Source organism: Dermacentor andersoni, chromosome 11 (genome assembly GCF_023375885.2).
Source record: "Dermacentor andersoni chromosome 11, qqDerAnde1_hic_scaffold, whole genome shotgun sequence".
Taxonomy (NCBI): Eukaryota; Metazoa; Arthropoda; class Arachnida; order Ixodida; family Ixodidae; genus Dermacentor; species Dermacentor andersoni.
In genome coordinates, this window is record NC_092824.1 from 25,764,411 (window position 1) to 25,787,967 (window position 23,557).

A 23,557-nucleotide genomic window follows, 5' to 3' on the forward strand; every position below is an offset into this window, starting at 1 on the left:
CCTCGCCGCCATTATAGTTTTCTCACATCAGCTCTACCATCCCCTATTTTGATTTTTTCAGGCAACCAGGTTATAACAATTACTCGTCATCACAATGAAATTTTCGTGGCACTTGAATATTGTTATAAGTGGGTTCGACTGTAATTTATGATCATTTGGCAGTTGCAACATAAATTGTTGCCGTGGCATCTGCTGCAGTGGTAGCGGAGGGCACGCACTTTGTTCTTTGTTCATTCGCCATGTTTACAACTTACAAAGCACTGATGTTTCTTCGCTTCTGGCCTCCAACTGCTCTGCAAAGCAGCTCAGGCAAGCTTTTCACCGATTCCGATTTAGAGCACACTCTGAATAACTCAGATCCTTAGGAAGCAGCTGAGTGTACCATCTGGTAGACCTGCAAGCATTGTCCAAGTCTACTTGTCGCTCTTAATCTCAACTCCAGCGCTGCAGTACACGCACGCACCTGGACGGAGCGCTTGCTGCTGCCCAGGAAGGTCTCCAGGCTGAGGCAGTGGGGTCCCGTGGCCACAGACCCTGGGTGTGCCAGGAGGGGTGCCAGGACATGCTCCGGAGCGTAAGGGTCCCCGCACAGCATGCAGAGTAGGAGACGCAGGTCTGGGCGGGAGGCGCCCCCCTCGGACGGCGGGGGCAGCGACTGGTAGATGTGCAGGCGACCTGCCCGCCGCTGGATGCTCTCTACCAGGGCAGCCAGGGCTTGCTCCAGTCGCACGGGGTCCAAACCCCCAACGTCCACAAAGGGGCACTGCAGGCTCTTGGCGCGGTTGATGCCCTCCTGGCGCAAGGACGGGTCGGCGGGGCCAGCATACACGATGACCAGGGGCAGCCCGTGGAAGGGAAGCCGGTCGTCCTGCTCCAGGTTGGCCAGCAGAGTCTTCTCGAGGCTCTCGCGGATGTACTCGAGGCTCTGCTGGCTCGAGTAGACGCAGAGGCAACCGTGCGGCAGGTCCGTGCGGAAGGAGTTGTGTGGCAGGCCCACGTCGCCGTCGACGATCCGAAAGTCGAGAGCGTACTGGGCGCCCTTGTCATCAAGCCGAAAGGCGGCCCCGTGGGCCTCGCGCATGGCCTGGGCCACCTGCTGGGCGGCACCCCCAGAGCCTAGTACGACAAGCTGCAGAAGGCGGCCATTGCCCCCCAGGGGGCTCCACGCACCACCCCCGCCGCCCCCTTGGTGGGCTCGCAGCAGCTGCTCGATGATGGCGTCCATGCAGTGCGGATTGGCCGGGCAGTGCTCCCGCATGGGGCCGTGCACAAAGCCCAGGTGCCGAAGCAGCATGAGCATTCGCTCCTGGTCTAGACGGTCTAGGGTCTTGTACCTGCACGCATCAAACAAACAATCCAGGCAATTGTACCACACTTCAAACTGCACAATCTGTTCATTCCAACTGCTGTTATAAGCAGGTGGTGCTTTTGAATTTCTAAACAGCTCTCTTTTTTTTTTCCATGCAAGTTATACTTAGTGCTTCCATTGCTTCATGATGCCTCTCTTTTGAAGCCTCTTGCATGTCATGTTTAATCATGCAAAAAACAAAGATGACAAAAAATGCAAGATTTGCACCAATATCTTATTGCTTTAAAAGTATGGACAGGGCAAGTTGGTAAAGTTGTATTCTTGAAAACTGCACAGTTAAATATGGTACAAGTGCAACAAGTTTGACAAGGACGGGCACAGACTCACAACTGGATGTATCAAAAGGAACCATGCAAAATATATAACTGATAGCCCCTCCTGCACACCTAATGTGATTAATCATGAATAAAGAAAAAAGATAAGAAGAAACATGATAATTAATCATTCGTGTGACACATGTTTCAAAGGTACGCAAGAATCATAATGATGGCTGGCTGACACACGTGTCTCCGAAACGAAATGCCTCAATGATTTCTCTATTTGTTTTATATATTTCCTTAGAAAGAATGATCGTATCTCTGAAGACTGGTCAGCAGCCACATGCTCGACAATGCTCTTCAGGTACGAATATGCCGCTGTTACTAGCCCCCTCCCCCAATTGCTCACGCTGCCTGTCTTTTATTCACACAGCGGCCACCCAATTCGCTTCAGGCAAAGCACTGTCGAGTATGTGGCTGCGCAGTTTCAATCTTTTTTAAGATGGCTATGAAACAACGGTGCAAGCTAGTTAGAACACAAGGGATATAACTGTACTACGTTTGTACTCCATTTCATACTTAGCAGGCAACGCTGCTTAAGCTGACCAAGTAAGGCACTCGGAGAAGTCTCACTCTGCATGTTTCACAGTGCAGTTGTTCTGCGATGCTTTCTATGGAATGTCTACTTTATTAAGTACTAGTGCTCATGTGCATAAAATTACTTGAATCAAGGATCATTTGTGCACCTTCGTGCTTCTAATATGCAATGCAGTATGCTTTGGTCACGAGCGCAAGCGTTGCGCTGCAGCCACTGGTCACAGAAACGTGTCACAGCACTAGTTCAGCAGTAAACGGGTTCTGACCTGCAATAACAGCGGTCACCGTAACAGCGATGCAGTCGCCGAATGATAATTCAGACTTGATGGGGACAGCCTAAAAGTCCAAATACACTTAAACCTGGATATAACGAAATTGACAAATGCTCAAAAATGTTTGTTACAAAGAGGCTTTCCTTATGTGCAGTTTCAGCACATATATCCAAAAAAGAAATGCACAAATTAAACAAAGGGGTGAACTGGAGGTACTCACTCAGAACGCATTTATTTAACGGCAAAAAAATAATTTTGCTCTTTTGCTTGTTTGTGAGGGATGGCAACACTGAACGCTCGTAAGGCATCAAGGTACACAACACTGTTCCATCACCATCTAACGAGCCCGCGACGCAGAGCAACACGTCAATGGCATCCAGCACTTCCTTCGTGGAAGGCAAAGTACGTGATGAATCGACCTCCAAAGATCCGTCATCCTCACTGTGATATCAAATACTTTCCACCGGCGCCTCATCCAAGATCTCTTCCGTAGGATGGCGCACTCCTCCACATACAAAAATCACAAAGCCGCATGTCATCCGAGGCTGCTCCATTCGTGCGCAGTGAAACCCAAGCTTCGGCGAGATCGGACGGGCCTGAAAGCTCTTCCCCTTTATGGTCAGTTTCTACAGTCTGCACCTCTTTTGTCATCCGGGCCTTGCTGAAGCAGTTCATAATAACGTCTGCACTTGTTTCCTGCCAGGATGTATCAAGCATCTCAAGTGATTGAGATATGTCCACCTTTGTTTCCCGCCAAAGACAAATGTTCAGAAGCAGCCTTTGGATTAGTCTTCAACGGTAGGAACACTTTACACTGTTAATAATTCCTCTGTCAAGGAGCTGAATGAGCGAGGTACAGTTCACGGGTAAAAACTAGAGTTCAATGTTAGAGAGCTCGAGGCCTTCAACGTGGTGTGCAGTACGGTTGTCTACGAATAGACAAATTCTGTGGCCTTGTTTCTTGACATGTTTGTCAAGCTTTCTCAACCAGTCACTAAATATGCCCCGTGTCATCCATGCATTCGCATTTGCCACATATTTCACAGGCATTCTGTGTGTCCCTTTAAAGCATCTTTTGCCAATAAGCACTGGGACTCGCTTGTGGACTTCCGTCCGAATTTACGCAGAGCAAAACAGTCTAGTGACGTTTACTCTGCTTGCCGCTGTGGCAGACGTCTCCTTTTAGGAGCAACTTTTCGGGAGCAACTCGTCAAAAAAGGCTGTCTCATCAGCGTTGTGTGTATCACACGTGTCGTAACGCTCCAAAACGCCCAGTAGCTTGTGCTCAATCCAAGAAGTGGCACCATCACTGTCCGCAGAGGAGGACTCACCGCTAATTACTTTGCCGACAATTCCGTACCTGCCTTTGAAGCCTTGAAGCCACCCGTTCCTCGCTTTTAAATCACTGCAGCCCAAGATACAAGGATAATCCCTTGCTTTTTGCTGCAAGACAGCGCCGCTGATGGGAACATTTCGTGCTCTCATGCCCGTGAACTGAGTAAACAGCGCTTTGTCGACGTCGGCGTATGTTGATGGCTTCAGCTTTTTCTAGCAGTCAGTACTTGAAGGCTAAACCGCATGAGAGCGATTTTGTGCCGGACGGCGACGAGCGATGGCTTCGAGCGATGAAATGGGCCGTCACTTGAACAGACCGCTCGGTCATGTCGCTCGATCGCTCAGTTCTGGAAATCTAGAATTCGTCGCTCGTACCCCAAAAGTGCTATGAGCGACTAGCCAATAGCACGAAGCCGGAACTGAACGTACGTCACTCAAATACTACCGATTGTCACACGGAACGAGCAAATAATTAAATTTTTATACGTGCAAGAATAAGAACATACTACAAGACTATCAATAATATCTTATGCTGCTTTGTACAGTAATATACACCAACTTAAATTAATAAAGCACATGTCACGCTAGTTTCTACATGTGTTTGCTGCCCTCATATCGGCAACACCGGGAAGACATTGCTCAAAATCGCCGCTCGAATGGGGTACGACTTGTAGGCAACGAGCGAATGCAACAGCCATATCCATCGCATCGCTTGTCACTGTCGCTCGCATGATCGCTTGCATGGGGTTTATACTTAACTCCACTGCACTGTGAATTGAATATTTTGCGTTCATAATTCTAGACAGAGAACTAGCTGGGATGACAAATTTGGCAGCTACATCCTTCTTTCTTTCACCTCCAGAAACAGCGTCCAAGATGGCCATTTTGTCTTCAAGAGCCAATATTTTGCGTTTCTCCATTGAGGCTCTGATCCTTGGAATGATACACCTAAGTGACTGGATGCGTGGACACAGGAGGACATCAGGCTTCTGTGCTAGAGTACCTGTGTTTGAATCCTGCTGTCGGACAATTTTAATGATGTTTATTTAATTATTTCTTACGCAGTACATTGTTAAAAATGACGAGCTTGACAAAGCCATGAAGGCGCTTGAAACAAGAAGGACGAAGTTTAGGCAAATCCATGTACTTCCATTGATTCCCATGCTGGTAAAACGGCTCACATTGCAGCTCCCGTAGACACTAGCGCAAGAGTTCCCTCTAGTAATTTTTGTAGGAAACTCTATGGGTTTACCTGCAATTGGAAGTCCGAAATAATGGATTTGCCTGAAAATAAGGGACCCTATTTTAACAAGCTGGAAAAAATAAAGATAGAAGAAAAGAAAGGCGCCATATTCTAAAGTTCTCACTTTCGGCGAAACTTTCAAATTGTAGCCTGTATCTCAACCAATGCCGTGCTGTTGTTGAGGGCAAACCCGCAGTCAATGCGTGCATCGAATTCTCACTGGTGACTACTGATCAACAAGGCTTCACTAGTTTCTTTTTTGAGGAAGTGCTGGTGGCTGACGACCCCGCCGATGACCCCGCCGACGACATATCAAATACAAAAATACAGTGGAACCCCGTTCATACGTTTTTCACCGGACCGGGGGAAAAAAACGTAACAGCCGGGAAAACGCAACAGTGAGGAAAGCTCCGAAAATGAATGAAAAAAGTGCAGCTTCAACTATAGACAATTTATTTCCACAGAGTGCGCTTAGGACTTAAAAAAGTCTAGAATGGTGGCTTGCCGTTTCTTTCGCTCGCTATAAATCGCCACACGTTTCTCAATACCCTGGAAGGCCGCATTGCTGTCAGCGTCGCTGTGAGGTGCGACGTACCTGCGGAGGAGGTCAAACAGAGCCGCGACGGCTTCTCCAAAGCCAGGATTTGGCAACTCCCCGGCATCATGCGGCTCGTGCTCCTTGTCGTCACCACGCCACGGCAATGGCAACGGACGAACGAATATCCGCGGGAAATTTTGCCCTCTTTGGCGTAATCATGCTAACGTGCTAACGATTGTTTAGTATTGCTGCGGAGAGCGCGCGTCCGAGCAGCCCGGTTGCGCGCAGCGCGGCGTGGGAGAAACGAGCAACGCCAACTTCCGGTTTCACTTTAGCTTCACAAAGAGTGACGTCAGGGCCTCTCCCGAGTTTCCTTCCTCCGTGAGTCGACCCGTCCAACAACCAAGCGGTGACCGTAATCACAGTGATGATAGTAAGATCATTTTTCACGAATGGCCACTTAGTGGCGGCCTCATGCGGCCTCTCGAACTGGCGTGCGGCTTCTTGCAGCCAGTTCCATAGCCAAGCCCGGCCAAGCCCAGCCAAAACTCGTCAAAAGCCAAAATGGCGGTTGGAGCGCGTTGTCTACTTTAGCCCAGGCGGGTTCGGGGTGCTAAGTTGCGACGTATCATGCGGGAACGTTTTCACAGCTACAACGTAACAGCGGGGTTCCTTATACATTGGATCCTATGGAAGCTATGCCGGGACCGGATGAAAACGACGTAGCAGCCGGGAAAACGCAGCAGTGAGGAACGTAACAGCGGGGTTCTACTGTATTGCTATTTCTGCTTGACTCGGTGGCCAAATTAGTACGTGGTTGTACAGCTGGAGTCCCAATTATTGCAAAACGCACTGTAAGGCGTCCGAAATTTCGGATGTCCTTATATATTAAAACTATGGGGCTAGTGGCAGCGCCAAGGGGCTGTCCAAATAATGAAGCATGACGAATTATCCGTGTCAGTATTATCGGCCGTCAACTGTATGCAGCAATCCCTCATTATAACGAAATTGCTTAACTCAAAATATCGCTTTATTCGAAATTTCTTCCACTCCATACTCAAACGCATGCATTTTAAGCTGCATTACTCGAAGCGCACGAACAGCTTGACCCACTTTGAGCGAAGTGGGAGCGGAGGCATCACCGCAGCCGAGCGACGGCGGCGACCCTCTTGCGCATGCAGTGCCAAATTAATACCACCGACAAACTAGTCTCATGCAGGCACAGGACAGGCCACAAAAGTACCAAACCCACAACCGATGACCGCCTAGTAACGGGTACCCAGCGACTGCCGAGTGCTAACAGCTGTTTACTGCGGAGCGAACGGAAGCTGACAAATTCCATGGCGCAGCGTGCCCAAACCGTTAATCTCGGTTGGAATTGCATCACTCGTGTGCCCCGTGATAGAATCCACGTGAAAATAATGTTAAAATATAGTTTTTCTGACACTTTGTGGTACCAGAAAAACGCGGTCTCTTGGATGCCGAAAAGTGGCCAAACAACTGCGAGCAGACTTGCACTGTAGCATTACATGGAGTGCACCCGATGGGCAAAGTTTCACCATACTAAAGAGCAGTTGTGGTGCTGAAACATGCTGAAAAGCACAAAAGTTTCACTCCAATTATGAATGCCATGTTCGACGCGAGGAGCTACATCAATAAATTGGGGAGATGACTTTGGGGAAGCCGGTCTAGCTCGCCACTCGTCATAATCGGCTTGCATCGCAATAAAACACTACCCCTAGCTTCGTTACACTTTTGACGGTGCAAATCGACCGATAACTTGCCAAAAACACGAAAAATCCGAGCATCAACAGCGGCGAGTCAGGCTGTCAACATGGCAGTTCCAACGTAAGCTGGTGTTTCCGCTGCAATTTTCTCGAGCCGGTCATGCTCGATTCGCACCATCCGACTTTAGACAAATGGTCTAAATATGTGGTATGGTCACTGAATTTTGTTCCTAGACATTTGTCAATGACGTGGATACGATGGTGCGCAAACACTGACACTCAAACCGTAGAATTGGCAGTGTCATCAACAACGGTGCGCTGAAAAACTATACGGCTACACATCTCGGGAAAAAATGCCCAGTGATCAAGCAAAGCCCCTACTGCAAAACCGTTCAGCTTTCACGATCACACTGCGTACCCACAAGCAGCAGCTAATTGTCTTTTGAGCACAACAAACACAACCTCAGACTGAAGCCACGACATTTGCGGCGCGCTTTCCAGCGCAGTGCTCTTGTAGTCATCCGTGACCTCCGCACCCCCCCTATAAAGGCGGTCCCCACTGCCTTCCCCTCCTTATTCACTCTCCACTCTGCAAGCCGTTTGGACATCAGTCACTCCTCTCACTCGCCTCCTCACTGCCAGTTTCGATGTCGCTGCTCCTCCAAAGCTGCCCTCTTCCAGCCTGCCCTCCCGGGCAAAATCTTCCACCAATGGGTGCCCTACCACTGTTCCTGCTTCTTAGTCTACACAACTCCAATCGCCTTTCTTCCGCTACACGTGATGCCGATGCCAAGCCTGCCATTGCAACCATCACCATCACCAGTGCGCACTGACGAAGAAAGCGAGATGCCCTGACGACATTTTGAAGCTTCTGCATCGCCCGCCGCGTTCAATCACTTTGGCGCCGATGGCGCGTGCATTTGGATCCGTGCTGCAGGCCATATGATTGTGTGTTACTCGGAGTGCTTCGTTAGGCGTGCCTCGTATGTTCTTTTGTGGTCTACATTGATAAATGGCTCAGTCAGTCTTCGGGCGACAGTGTCCGACTTTGGAGTAGAAAGTTCTTCTGATAAAAAAAAATGGAAAAAGGCAGCCAGCAGAAAACTGACATCGCAAAGGAATTTGGCATACTGTCATCTACTTTATCATCTGTATTGAAAAACAAGAAAGCTGTGCTGGATGGCTTTGAAAAGAGCTTCTTGGTGATCAGAAAGAGGAATCGCAATTCTATATAACCTGAAGTGGAAAGTGCACTTCTACAGTGGCTGAAGAATGCCAGGAGTGCAAATCTCCCCGTACATGGACCTGCACTTACTGCAAAAGCCGAAGCTCTCACCCTCCAAATCGGCCATAAAGATTTCAAGTGCAGCAATGGCTGGCTTGAGCAGTTCAAGAAACGACATGGCATGACCTTGAAGTTGATTGTTGGCGAAAGCACAGCAGCGAACCATGACACTGTAGACGTATGGCGCCAATATCGACTCCAAGCGCTACTTGAAAGATATTAAGACAAAGACTTCTACAACCTAGATGAGGCTGCATTTTTGTACAAGATGCTACTGAGTCGCGCGTTCACTACCTCTGGCAGCTCCTCATCCAGAGGAAAACAGAGCAAGCAGCGTGTCATGGTGCTGCTTGGTGTCAATGCAACAGGTGAGGACAAGCTTCTCTTGTTGATACTGGGGAAGGCAGAGAAGCTGCGGTGCTTCCGAAATGCAACTATTCCCAAGCAATGCATCTATGGAAGTAACAACCAAGCATGGATGTCTGCTGCTATTTTTGAAGACCACGTGCGCCTTCTGGATGGACAGTTCGACGCAAAGAATCAGCAAGTGCTTCTCATAATTGACAACTGTCTGCGCCACGGGAAGATCGACAACCTCAAACACAACCACGGTACTGCAACCCATGGATGAGGGCATCATTGAGACCACCCAGAAGCTGTACCACAAGGCTCTCTTGCAGCGCATGCTCATTATGACATCAGCAGGAAGTACAACATTGATTTGCTTGGCGCAATCCATTTGCTGAACTTTTCATGGAAAGAACTCACACCTTCAAAGGTTGCCAACAGCTTTGCGCATGCCGGCTTTTCCCGCGCCGTCATCAGCGACCGTGACAATGAACAGCCTGACGATGAACGGACTTGCAGCGATCTGTAGGAGGCTGTTCATAAAATTGCCGGCCCAGAGGTAGAAGGCGACTTCAAGACATTCGCATTGGCTGACGCTCCTGCTTCCATGGTCGCCCCAGCGACGGATGCGGAGATACTAATTGACACTGTTGGTGGCCCTAACAAGGACAAAGACCCGACGAATGAAGAGCCATGCGAAGTGCCAACTATGGTGCAGAAGTGGCAGTACCTACACCTGCTGCAAAATAAGATTGAATGAATGGCCGGCGACCATGGCCTTGTGCAATGCTTGGTCAAATTAGAGCAGGGGTTGCTCGCGCTTGGCAATGAAACAGCCAACACTCACTGCCTTTTTTTGCGCCTGAATAAAGTTTTGCTTCAATAAATACATTGTATTTTGACTGCCTTGCAGTTGTGGCGCAATTAAAGCTCGACTGCTTTAGCTTTTCTCGAGTGGTCACTTATATCGAATCACCACTTATAACACATTTTTTCGCCGTCCCACTGACTTCGTTATACAGTCAAACCCAACTATATCGAACCCGGTTGCATCGAATTATCCTGTATATCGAACAATTTCTGAACACGACATAGTTACTATGAGTATATATAGGAAAAATTACGGTTACATCGAACAAAAATAGCAGCGACTCCCGATATATCGAACGTCAAGCGACGCAAAAGTTCCCCCAGAAGTTGGCTTTCCCTCCCCTCACAGCAGCAGGGAAACCCGCTGACACACCCCAAAAGTGGTTTAGACCGGCAGAGCGGCTCTATCCACCCACTCTCCCTACCGTGACCACGCTGCGTCGGGCGAGTCGGTGACACTCACCCCCCCCCCCCCCCCCCCCCCGCAAGAAATGATCCTGGCCTGTCCACAGCGCTTGCTCAGATAGCCAATCAGATAGTGGCTCTGCTTTTCTCACTCATTGTGTTTGTCCCTTGTGGGCCTTCTCCGGCAGTGTTGCCGTGACGGCTAGCGCAAGGCGCACTGAATTTGCTTTTCGTGGTGAAGCTAAATTCTATTGCGGTAAGAAGTCGGGATGTCGCCACAGCATAGAAGATTCCGAGGTGCACTCTCAGCACGATCTTGAAGAATAAGGGGGAGATTATGGCTCTAGCAGACAAATGACCCAGTGTCCCTGGCGCTCGACGCGTATGTACAACCATTACGTCGAGGCGGCCGTGTACAAGTGGTTCATCTGAAACTGCTTCAGACGTGCCAGCTTCCGTGTGTCCAGTGATGACTCTGAAAGTGCTTATGAGTGCAACGAAGTCATCGCCAGTGTCACCGAATTTTGGAGCGAGCTGTCACAATTTCCAGAAGCCATTGACAGATCAACGGTCGACAAGTTTGTGGGTGCGGATGGTGGTGTCGCGACCACGGGAGAGCCTGAAAACAGACTACATTGCCGACATCGTACCGAACACAAGTGAAAGTGGGCACAACGAGGAAAGCAACGACGATCCTTTGCCGACATTCTCCTAGGTGATTGGTGCACTCGCACTAGTCCAGCGCTTCAGCGCGAATGTAGACGGCTGCAGCTTCAGCTGCTCCCAGTCTTTAGACATTGTGAAGTCCGTGCTGTCGTAGGCAGCGAAGTTGCCCAAGCGGAAGAAGATGCAGGACTATTTCATGCGAAACTAAGCTACTTTCATCAATAAAGTGTTTTTATAAATGGCATGTGCTTTTGCGAAGTCCGATTCTTTAGCAGGCTTATATTGAATTATGCGCTATATCGAACTGATAGGCACTTTTTTTGCGAGTTCGATATAGCCAGGTTCGAATGTAACGAGGGATTACTCTATGTTCTGCAACATAAATGTCGGATTTGATGTTACACTGAATTACATGACGCTTGCCTGCACATTCTTTTTTTATATGTGACACACAACTTCTTGGTCGCGAATGCAAGCCTTCGATCTTGGACAGCTCGAGAGGACTTTAATCTCGGACAGCTTGAGCGCTCACCTGGAGTCCTCCTGGAGGGCTTCGGTGATTTTGGCGATGTCTTCCTGGGTGATAACACTGCCAGGTCCCACATTGGCAAACTCGTAGAAGAGCTCGGCATGCTCCAGCAGCAGTTCCTGGAACTGGCACCGGGCGCGCTCCGTCATTTCCTGCTGGTGCTCCTCGTACACCTGCAACGTGGCCAACACAGCACTCGTGATGGTGCCGGGAAACATGCACACGGCTGCCACATTTCAATATGCCAAGCTGTTGGCAAACCATCGGTGAGGATGGACAGTTGGTCATAGTCCAACACCTGCCACACAGGCGTCGGACTGCTGGTACTGCCCTAGTGAGACTCTGAGTAACCGGTGACACACACAAATTGGTGAGGAACTCCAACTATCCCAGTGACATACCCTGACTGTCCTAATGATACACTTAATATCCCGGTGACATACTCGGACTACCCTAGCAACAAAATTGAACTATCCTAGTGAGGCTCGGATTATCCCAGCGAGACTCCCAACTATCTTAGTGACATGTCCTACTTTTCCACATATAATCCGCCACCATGTACAACCTGCAGCGCCAATTACAACAGCCTGGAAAGAAAAAAAATATCTGCAAGAATAACTGCACACAATGCTCACATCCTTGCATAAACAGCCTCCATTCACAGATGCACAACGCATCCATGTTGTATCTCGGCCAGTGGCTCTGACCCTGCCGCTCTTCGGCAAAGCTGGTAATCAACCTTCAGCTTCTGCTGCACTGTAAAGGGCAGCCACTGAGTGCCGTTTGTCGTGACCCAAGTTCTAGTATGCCGGTACCATGTACACAACTGCTATCAGCCCGTGCACTTCACTAACTACTAAATGCAGAATGGCAACCTGTAGAAAGGAGGATAATGAGCGACCCTGAAGTAGGGGAGAAGGGGCCTTCGACATGCAGAAGCGAGGAGAGGATGGGATTTTGTAGGAGTTAACAAAACTTTAAATGACGGAGAACCTTGGCTTGAGGTGTGACTTCACAGCAGCACGTGACATGGTGCCGTGAAGCCACACATCAAGGTGAAATTCACGTACAGTCGAACCCCCCCACTTATAACAATCCCAGATATAACTATCAATCGGTTATAATGACCACATTTCAGCACATTTAAGATTTTCCAACCCAGCCCCATTGAAGCTGCTTCCAGATATAACGAACAATTTTTAAATCACCATACTGTTACAATGAACGCTTCGAACCCGGTCATGGCAAATAGAGGGCACACGTGAAGTACCACAGCACAGAAGCGAGACTGAACTGGGCTCACAGCCTCACGCACCCCGTTTCAGTCCAACCACAACAGTGATACGGCCTTTGAGATGAACGAGCGACCGCTGTGCGTGTATTTCGGAAGCCGCGAAGGAGGTCACTCGCTTTCAATGCATGTTCTCCAGAGAGGAGGCACACAACAGGAGCCGCTTGGAGCAGGGCATGTACTGGCACATGTGCCGGTGCAATATCTGATGTCACGAGGGCAGTACTATCGTTTTGGTGCCTATTTCTAATTTGTTATCACTTTAGCTCCCCATCCTCTCTCCCCAGCATAGGGTAGCAAACCAGATCTACCCATCTGGTTAACCTCCCTACCTTTCCCCTTTCTTCTGTCTATCTCTTGCTCAACCATTTTGAACAACCATCTATGTCCTTCTGCCAAGGGAACAACGAAAGCTTTTTTGTCCTTGCTGTTTATATTCACGCGCCCCGAGTTGGCAAGAACGCTGCACTACATGCTGCCGCCACGCAACGGCAAGGGATCGGTGTGTACTACGTCGTTTACCAGGAGATCACGGTTAGGTGGTCCTTCATTTACACATCACCGATTTCCGATAATGATTCATGGTGACTTTCTAACTTTTCAGCATCGCCTTTTTTAACCCGACGCGACAAAGATAACGTAGTTTTGCAGGTCTTGCGTGGCTGACACACAGTCGTAATGCCAAGACCTGCGCAGAATGGTGGCATGCCGCTGGAGTTTCCTAAAATTTTATGCTTCCGGCGAACTAGAACACTTCGCTCTCTTCTGCAGAGTACACTCGTGTCCCACTAGCAGTAAAATACAGCACAAGCTCTCGAATAATAAGGCGGCTGTGTTTGCAGTTTAGAAATCAAAGGTGATCCGAACCGAGTGCTGTTTTGAGAGAGCTATATGACCCCGCACGTCATTCTTTTGATGGACATTTCTAACAGGAATTTGCAAATAGGCGTGGGAATGCACTGGCATCAAAAATGACACTGAAAATCTGGCTTTCAGACCACAGCGCTGCCGACTGTTAACTGTTGACGCCAGTCTATACATAACGAACTATTGATACAATGGCCCCTTTTCGTGGAACTAACGAGTTTGTTATAAACAGGTTCGACTGTATGAGCCACATTCCGACTTTACTGTCAACTTTCTAAAACTTTTGGAATGGATTACATGCGCAAAAATACAGTAACACAACTATTCCAGTGACGAACTCGGTGTAAAATTACTGACCTGGACAACCTCAGTACACAGCCATCCAAGACTGGGCAGCGCGCACTACTAAGCTGGACATTTAAGAGGCAATGCTCATCGCTCCCTAATGTTGGTTCCACATTGCAAAGTTGATGTCATTGCGCATGGCTCAGCACAGTCGAAAACATTAAGGAGTGGAGGGTTCTGACACGTCAAAGAAGTGAAGCTTGTTCAAAATAATTCTCGGGCATAATTTTACCTAACAAATTTGGCTGAGGCAAACTATTCTTCTACGATTTCCACACTGTTCATTCTAACAAGGTTCGCGACCATTGCCCTTAGCTGAAATCCCTGAGGGAGCTGTATTACAGTGATACCTCGTTACTACTAACACTACATTAATGAACTTCTCAGAAATTCCCTGCCACCTGCTTACAGTTTCAGTGTAAAAATATTTCAGTATTACGGTCTTCAGAATACCAAAGTGTTCAGAATAATGATCGTTATTTAGTTTTCGTGTCACATTAACAATGCTGCAGTACTACGAACAAATATTCTAAAATTTGGGGATTCTTAGATTTCCGTGTATCCTTTTCGGCAGCCAGAACAGTGGGCTAGCTGAAGATAAGGCACAAAAGGTGGACACCACGGCGCAGGTTAGAAAAATTCGAGACGGTGTCGGAGGGAGAGAAAAGATAACCACTAAAGAAGACTCCCGTGCCTTATTGCGGAGGCGATGACGCATCAGGTTATGTGAGCGCATGCACTGCCCAGACAAGTGTCGCCTAGCAATGGAGGCGCGTCTCTTCCTTCTTTCACCTTTCTTTCTGGGCTCGCCTCTTCTTTCTCTCGTGCTTCTTTCTGGGGTGGTAATAGCTACGCGTACAGAGAAATGTTACCTCTGTACTCGCGGAGATGCCTCACAGCTGCACTTTGCAAACAGTGCCGTTTACACGTGCTTGCACTTTGGAATGGTTAACGCGTCCACCTCAAGCAAAACAGCTGTAGTGTCCTCAGCAAGAAATGTGAAAAACAAACAAAATGAAACTACAAACTTTATAGGCGACATGGAGCTTGTTCTTTGTCGGTGTTTTTCTCAGTGCCAGCTTCTCTTTTTCGCTCACCCCTCTATATACACTGCTACGGAGCTGTGTGGTGGCAGAATCTATGGAAACTAGTAACGGCGTGGGCCGAGAGCCAACAGCAACATTTTGGGGGGCATAGCTCGTACGGTGACAATTGATGGGCAAAATGGTTCGTCTTGGGGCCTTCACTACAATGACCTTTCGGAATAGAGAACAATTTGCCGCGTTCCCCTGAAGTTCGTTATGCCGAGATATCACCGTATCTATACTGTGTGTCTCAAAATTAGGTTCAAGAAACAATAGGTGCAAGTGAGAGTCTTGAACAAATAGCTCACTATAACGAACTCATCACTGCTCATTAGTGCGTCTCTATAATATGACTTCAGTATTTCAAAAATGTTCACAAGCCAGCGACTGAGAGAGAGAGAAAGGAACACAGCTTACCTCGAGCAGGTCGGCCTCGGGCAGCTGCTCGTAGCACTCGCGTCCCATGAAGAGGACGCGCACCTCGCCCAGGCTCTTGCCCGGCGTCACGTAGCCCGTCTCCTCGAGCAGCTGCCGAAACTGTCGCCGCAGCTCCTGGCGCCGCTCCTCGGTCTCCAGGGCGGCCCGGTGCTCCTGGAAGCAGGCCTCCGCCTCGGGCCGGTCCAGCAGGGCGTACGGGATGCGACCGTCCTCCTCTTCCTCCTGGTCGTCCACGGGCGACCGGTCCTCCCACTCGCCCCCGTCGTCCACAAAGTACTGCTCAAAGTCCGCGTGCGGCCGCAGCAGCTCCTCCTTCACCGTCGACCAGTCACTGCACGCCATGGATGGGCATGATTTCGTTTTGTAACGAAACAAATTTCGGCCCCAAATGCAGCCGCACCTTGTTACATCAAATTCAAATCCAACACACGAATAACTTGGTTATAAATACGCAGGTGACTCTCGTTAATTCGACCCTTGTGGGATGGCAAGACCTGATCTAATTATCCAAAAGGTCAAATTAACAAATGCTGGCATAATGAACAAAGTTATCTCTTTTTTATTGCTTGAAGCAGTCCTTAACCTTCTTTGGTTCTTGATCTTGAAGTGTGCGTCAACTAGCATGCGGTGAAGAGCGCTTGCCTGTTTAAACACTGCCTTGGCATTGGACTGTCAGGTTGCTGCCAATGTCAGTCAGCAGCCTACAGAATTCGACACTGTCATCAGCGTATGGTGTCTCACCAAGGCTTTCCAGAGCAGTCGAATTTAGCAAAAAGACGAATTAACCAAGGTCAAATTAACAAGAGTCAACTGCAAATCCAGTTACACACCAAAAACAAATGTGACATATTTTAGACTTACTTAAGAAAGCTGGCACTGCACTACTGTTTTATGCATGGTAATGCCAGTATGTGGTGGCTTTGGATTAGCATCGTACTCGGAGAGCCAGAACACTATGAAGGTAGCCTGGCTAGCACCGTTTCATCTGTCACAATGGTTCATTTTCCACTAAAACAGCACATACAGAGCTGCTTTCTTTTTCAATATTACAGGAAAATATTTTTTATTTAATTACACATCAGGACTTGTGCTTGGGTGTACAACTGTATGAAGCACCAAAAACACTAGAACACTAAAAGATTAAAAAGTACCAGCCAGCCACTGATGACGTCTGTGCTCGCTGTGCAATAGTTCGTCTGTTTTTGTATTTCCTTGCTTGGTTATGTACTGTATAGATGAGTAAAGGCCCAATAACACCGGCAACTTGAGGAAGTCGCATGGCCATTTGCGACTGGTGACAAAACAGCAACTCAAGGTGACCAATTCTCAAACCAGCAAGCCCGGCTGAGCATGGCCTGCAAGTGACAATCCCGCAGATTGCCGTTCTCAGCAAGAACACTAGGGACGTACGCAGTTCATGCGCACTTCACTGGTTTCGTGTTCAGGCAACAGCTATGGATTTCAATTCGAGTGAAGAGGAAGACGTCACCACTGTGCTGATGCGCTCTGCCGTGCGTGGTGTCAGCTGTGGCAGCGCGGAAGCCTCCAAACAAAAAGTGACGCTGGTGAGTGCGCCCGTACCTCCATTCACAACAATTGGCCGGCCACGCAAGCCGCGTCGTGCTCGAACTTCGCGCACATGACAAAGAGTATTATTGAGAGTAAGTTGAAATTTCTAGTTTGCTTTGCGTGGGAATCAAGTGCATAAATTTTGTGCTTTCTTTTGCCGCTGTTCAGCTTGCTGCAAATGCTACCGCGTAAGTTCGACACGTTGCTGGAACTGCTGTGGCCCAGCATCACAAGGCAAGACACCAATTACAGGCCTGCAGTCTCCCATGGTGGCATCGACTTCGTATATTTGGTGCAACGCACGAGGATGCCAGACAAAAACACATGATAACATAACTTTCGGCGCGCCGCTGATTAGTCTAGCAGTGCTGCTACCCTGGTCGAACGACTGAAAAATTGAGCAAAAGTGACTGGCCCAAAATGGTCGGTTTTCTCGAGAAGTAACCATCCGAGACTTGTGACCAACTTTGTTGCGCTACCTCTGTCAGTCATCGGTGTGAATGAGCCTTAAATCTTTATTGAAAGATGCAATACAGGTGAAAGAAAGCATTGTATGACTGTTTTATTTTAAGCAGCCGTGCCTGTGTTTTAGGGGCCAAACCACCTTTGAAACACAGCATCTCACACCCACATAGTGGCATTCACAAGGGGGCACAGCACCTGTTAGAAACTCGCAAGAGCCGGTGACACGAGATTTCCCTCAAGGTAATATTGTGAGAAACTCCGCGCTTTGGTATATGTAAACAAGATGAATGTTCATGGGAACATGGAGGCTTGAGGTAACGAGGAGTGGTAGAGCAAGCAATGTTTCTGAAGCTAACATTCTAAGTTTCAGTGACAAAGAACAATTTTCGTGTTTAATTAATTTCCGATGAAATCTTTTGTTCTACTACTCTTCATCCCATTGTTAAATCCTGCAATTAGTTGCATCCACGTTCACTATGCCAAAGTTTGGCTGGACACACTTCTGTAATGTGTATGGTGACATGACGACAATGGAAATAATGACACAAGGACATCATGAATAATGATGGCACAATGACAGCACGGTGGTGAGGACAGCATGGGGCAAGTGACGCATGCCGTGGCATAACGGAATAGATGGGGGGAATAAACCCAGTTTCAAGACCATGACTTCCATCCAATTAAAAGTGAGAGAAGTAGCGTACTTATTCGAATCAAGGCCGATTTTTTTTTTTTTTTATTCAAGTAATCATATACCAAACTCTAGGGTCGGCTTAGATTCAAGAATTTAAAATAACACGCCAGTTTGTAATTGAAAACGATAAATATGGTGCATAGCTAGTGCCGTCTAGAAAAGTCCGTATCGCAGCTGCTACTGGCCACGGCAGTAGCCAACTGAAGTACACGAGCAATGTCGTCATTATGACCTGTGTGTATTCGCGTGCGGCGTGGCGTTATCGTTACCACTATAGTGGCGCTTTCAAACGAAAAGTTATGCTAGCTGCAGAGGCATTGTGAAACGTGCAAGCCGGGCGGGACTTCAGCATCGATGACACAAATGTCTGTCATTACTCACATTACAAGAAAAGGTACTACGAATATTTGAGGGATATTATGGTCACCCGCAAGGTCTGAGCACGCGTCTGCTACGTACAAAACATTTCATATTGCAAGCTAACCAAATCTATTATCTCAAGCTTTTTTTGCATATCCAAATAATAAGCTACACCCCACGTACAGTTGTTCAATACTGCCTCCGTACACAAAGTATAAGAACACCAAAAATTAGAACTACCTATGGTCGGCAGCATATTCTGCACCAGCATATTCTTTTGTTGCTGCTTGTCGCAATATATGAATGTCGATCTGCTTGCTTTCTTTACTCTGTGATATTTCTGTCTTTTTGTTGTTGTTTTATATATCTACAGAGACAATTTAGATTCTTTAATGATTATCTTATGTTAATTATTGTATATTGTTGCTGTTTCTCTACTTGTATTATGACTGCGTGCTGAACTGTATCTTGGCGCAAAAGCCTCTATCAGGCTGTATAACCTTTTGCTTTTGCTTCAATTTCTGTTGATGTACAGAAAGAAAGAAATCAATAAAGAAAAAAAGAAAGACGCTTTTTTGCGTGTGCTGCAACGAAAGGATGACAGCGATAAGGAAGATAAGCACGCAATAACGGAGAGGAGCTGTTCACCGAGATCGCACCGCGCTCCGACGCGTATGAACCTTGCCGCACTGCCTGCGTATGCGTGGGCGCATGGATGCGAGCTTGTGCACATCTGCAAGCGTACGAGGCTAGCAGCGATTATGACGTAGAGTGAGTTCGGCACGTTCGTATGAAATTAATGCTGTTTCCATTTTGTGAACGCTGTCCTCACTTTCTTGTTCGGCCTACTTTCGAGGTAAGTTTTGTTATTTTTTCTGGCTTCGGACATTCGGGGGTCGGCTTAGAATAGGGGCTGGCCTAGATTCAAGTAAATACGGTACTAACAGGAAAGGAAGCTCGGCAGATTGAGTTGCCTCACCTGTCACCGAGGGCATCCCGGTTGGGTAGTAGCTGGGCCAAGGCCGTGGGAAGGGCCCGGAGGAAGCCCCGGACGCGACGCGCCGTGTGCTCCTCCCGTAGTCGTCGCACATGTTTCTCAAAGGCTAGCCGCGCTGCCGCTCGGCCAAACAGGGAACAGAAGCGTTCGCACTCTGGCGCTCCCAGCAGCCTTTGGCTCCAACCGGCCCACTGTGCGCGTGGGTCGGTCACCTGGGCTCGTACCAGCGCCTGCACGAGGAGCACGTTGGCAAAGTTGTTGGGCGGGTCGGCACACACTTGTGAAGAAGAACACGAGCTTGAAAAAAGGGCAAATAGTACAAGGAAGACAACAAGGTGAGCAAGTGGTCATGAGCACAAGATAACTATGAAGGACAACGACACAGTGAGCCCTTGTCCTGTCAGCTTGGCTTGTATTTATTTTTTCTCTTTTGTGCGCGTTATCTCCCATTTCTAAGGAGGGCACGCGTTTTGCATTGAGCAGGAAACACTTGTCACACCCCACCCCGCCATTTCATACTATATCTGGCTCTTCTGAACTCGGAAGCACAGCTTTTGAATCACTTTATTACGTCACTTATTGAGTGACGTAATAAATCACTTTATTGAGTGACATTACTGATAAGCCTGGCAATTTTTGCCTGTTTTCTGGAAGTCTTTCATCCAATGTGTGGAGTGTTCATCTCCTGAACCCCCTAGCCTAACACCCTTGCCTAACGATAACCATGGCTGCATGTTCAGTTGGTCCATCTTACCTTGTTCAAAATGAAAGTAAAGAGAAACATCAAAGCAGTTTAGACTAGAAGAAGATTCTTTCAAGACTTATGTACATTTGCTCAGTAAGAAAATGTGGATTTTAAACGGATAAACTAAACAAACTGAAGGCAAGATGGAAGGTGCAAATTGGTAAAGATACCATCACAATTTAGTTTTAGCATGCATTTTTTTTTTATTTGTACTGCTCCAATTTTCAGCAAACAAGAAGTATTTTTTCTAAAACTTGATGCAACAGTTGTAAAATCATAGAGTGAGCCTGAATTCATAACTTTGCAGAAAATTCTGAAACATCGGCAAGTACCGTGCTACTGCAATAGTGACTATGAGCTTTTCCCTCGGACCTCATCCTGGCGAGAGGAGGCAGAGACCGGGCACTTGCCTGGAAGGCGTCGGTCGCCTGGTCGAGGGCCTCACGGCGTGCCCGGCTGGCCTCAAGGAATGATGGCACCCGTCCCCCCCAGCGACTTGCTCCCTTGGCGCCCCGGTCCACCAACTGTGCCACCAGCAGAAATGCCAGGTCCACGTTCACATTCTCGTGGGCTGACGTCTCCACCAGTGGAACCTGGCCCCTGCATGACGACAATGAGAAGGAAAAGCAAGGTTGTTAACACTTGTGCGGTAACAGCTGAAATGAGAAGACCATAGAAACAAACACATTATGCAAGATCAGCATGACCAATGGTACGGTACAGAATGAAAAAGGCAACAAAAAAGTCTATAACAAGAGGTAGAAACACACAGACAACAACACATCTACAGTTATATTGCATAAATGTACTTTTTAATTCTTTGGTAGGCATTCGGTTATATTTGTGTTATAAAGTGGTTGTATTTTGACACAAACGACTGAATGCTATTAATTTATCAGTTACACACTTCAACAATCTCTTTAAAGCTTTAGATAGGCAATAAATTGTAAAGGTTTGCAAAACTTATTAAGCAGTACCTATTTAGCAAAGTTGCTGAGTAGTAGTCCAAGGAAGAAGTGGAAATGACACAGGTAATTCTATTTTGATGGTGAGTATGTTCTATGATGTTTAAATATGTTGTATTTCTCCATATGAGAACACTTGAGTGCTTGTGTATAGAGGGCTTACATGTACTGAGTGCTTGAGTGCTTACATGTATTGTACGACTATGTTTCTCTACCGCCTCATATGCTTGGATTAGAAGGCATTACAGTTCCAGGTGGCATATTCTCAGATGACCACTTGGGGAAGTTTTGCATGGTTAGCGCCGGAATGGAAACGCCACCGTCGACAGGTGACATCGTTTTTTGATCCTGTTCCCAGAATACCGTCACTCGTAGACACTGATTCCTCGTGCTGCTAGTCACATGAAATCTTGCGAAAGTTAAAGCAGTCAGGAAAGTGATCGCCTAAGAATACTGCCCCAGTATTACACATAATCACCCACTTTGCACCAAAGTTCACTGGCTGGGCAAACTGCATGTGTGCAAACAAACGGATGCAGTACACATAAGCACAGCAAACTACAGTCGAACCAAGAAATTTGCACTGTTATAAACGATAATTGTTATAACTGGAACCCACTCTTTGCCTGTATTAAAAATACTCAGATGTAACAATGAAAAGCCCTGGAGCGGCAAACTTTTGTGTCTCTTACAAGGTAAAATAAGCCATTTACTACAATGCTCCCATGCCGCATTTTAGCTATAACAAGCTATATCTGGCTACTGGGTGTCTGCATTGAAAGGGGAACAAAAAAGAAAGAAATGCCTTTGTGCCACGAACCCTGCATGGCAAGAATGTGCCGCATGGTCGGACTCACACACCTCTGTCCCGTCTCCCTTCCACCCCTCCAAAACACGAGTCGACTACGGCCAAAGTGCTGCCGTCAGAGGGAGACGGGAGAGAGGCACGCGAACTATGACGAAGGTGGGCCGTGCATTCTACTAAGTGGCTTATTTCCCCATAGAACACAAAAGTTCATGGTGCCACAGCTGCTCATTGTCATTTCTGATATGTTGCTAAGACTGGTACTCTTATAAGTGGGCTTGACATATGTTGATACACTTCTGTTCCTTCCCACTGTTCACCAATTTCAACAACGTTTGACAAATTACTTTTAAAACATAACATGGTGCAAAAGACACGAAACAACAGGAAGAAGCAGCCACAGAGAGAAGAATGTGCCTTTTTAACAGCATGGACTGTCTTTCAAAGAACGTTCAGTGTACAGATCTTCACTAAGAATTCAGCTTGTGACGTCGTTACATATTCCAAATAGAACAATGTTCAGCTCCTGCAAGCAGACAAGGCAAGGTGGCTTTATAATGTCACCCTCTTATATGCTCAGCGGTATAATATATATATATATATATTAAAGTAAAAAAAAAGGACAGTGCCATTTTCTGTCTGGTTGTTTCTTTACATGGCTTCACATATTTTGCGCCATAATAAGTATCAACAAACTATCCCAGCAACGAGCAGCAATACATTATATTATCATTGAAGACTTTACCACACCTATCAATGTCATCTAAAGACAAAATTCATGCCAACAGTTGCTGGATTCCTCCTCGCACCCCATAGAATGCTGCAGTCATGCCATCCCGTCTCTGTGATATAAGTGCCTGCTGCTTGTTTAATACAATTGGTTATATCAGAGTGTCAATGGTTACGGCCAGTAAGTGGAGAGGGCCAGGTAAAGTAGTAACAATATGGCATTTCCAATGCTTAATTCTTAATTAATGTTTCTGGACCTTCAGACCTAGAAAATATACTGGCAAGCCTCAGAGTTCTCTAAATAATTTACTGTATGATAGCTTTTCCATGAACCAGGTCCATTCCCCAAAAGGTAACTCTGTTCTGGCGTCATGACGCAGAAGGTGGCCACATGGAAGTAGAACAGCGTGACGTTTTGACACTCACCCCGGCTCGGTCACTTGGTTGTACGCTATGCTGCTGCTCATTGCGGGGCCCGATGTATTAATACATAAAAATATTTTAGGGCAAAAAAGAGAAAAGTTCTTTGTTTATCTGGAAAGCCAGTTGGCAATTGTTTTCCTAAGTTCTAGTGCTAGCCCGATGGAGTGAAATAGTATCGTGTTGGTCTTACTCAGGATGTTTAGGATGACACATTTCTTGACAGAAAATATAAAATATGTATGCAGTAATACCACACAGAGAGGCAGGCTTTTGGGTGAAGTGGGTGGTTCAAGATCAATAACAGTAGAAGCAAACACACACCAATGATTATTGCAGCT

The 23,557-nt window shown here is 47.3% G+C and overlaps 1 protein-coding gene across 6 annotated transcripts in view; it reads right to left on the reverse strand.

Annotated features, from left to right (window-relative positions):
* RhoGAPp190 (Rho GTPase-activating protein 190) overlaps positions 1-23,557 on the reverse strand; it is a 105,445-nt gene that overhangs the window by 68,445 nt on the left and 13,443 nt on the right. For all 6 annotated transcript variants that reach the window (XM_055064193.2, XM_055064192.2, XM_055064195.2 and 3 more), the window contains exons 3-7: positions 20,708-20,897; positions 19,535-19,782; positions 15,447-15,798; positions 11,445-11,614; positions 464-1,334 (exon numbers count right to left, since the gene is read on the reverse strand). In XM_055064193.2, the coding sequence (XP_054920168.2) occupies positions 464-1,334; positions 11,445-11,614; positions 15,447-15,798; positions 19,535-19,782; positions 20,708-20,897 (1,831 nt within the window). The remainder of the gene's footprint in view (positions 1-463; positions 1,335-11,444; positions 11,615-15,446; positions 15,799-19,534; positions 19,783-20,707; positions 20,898-23,557) is intronic.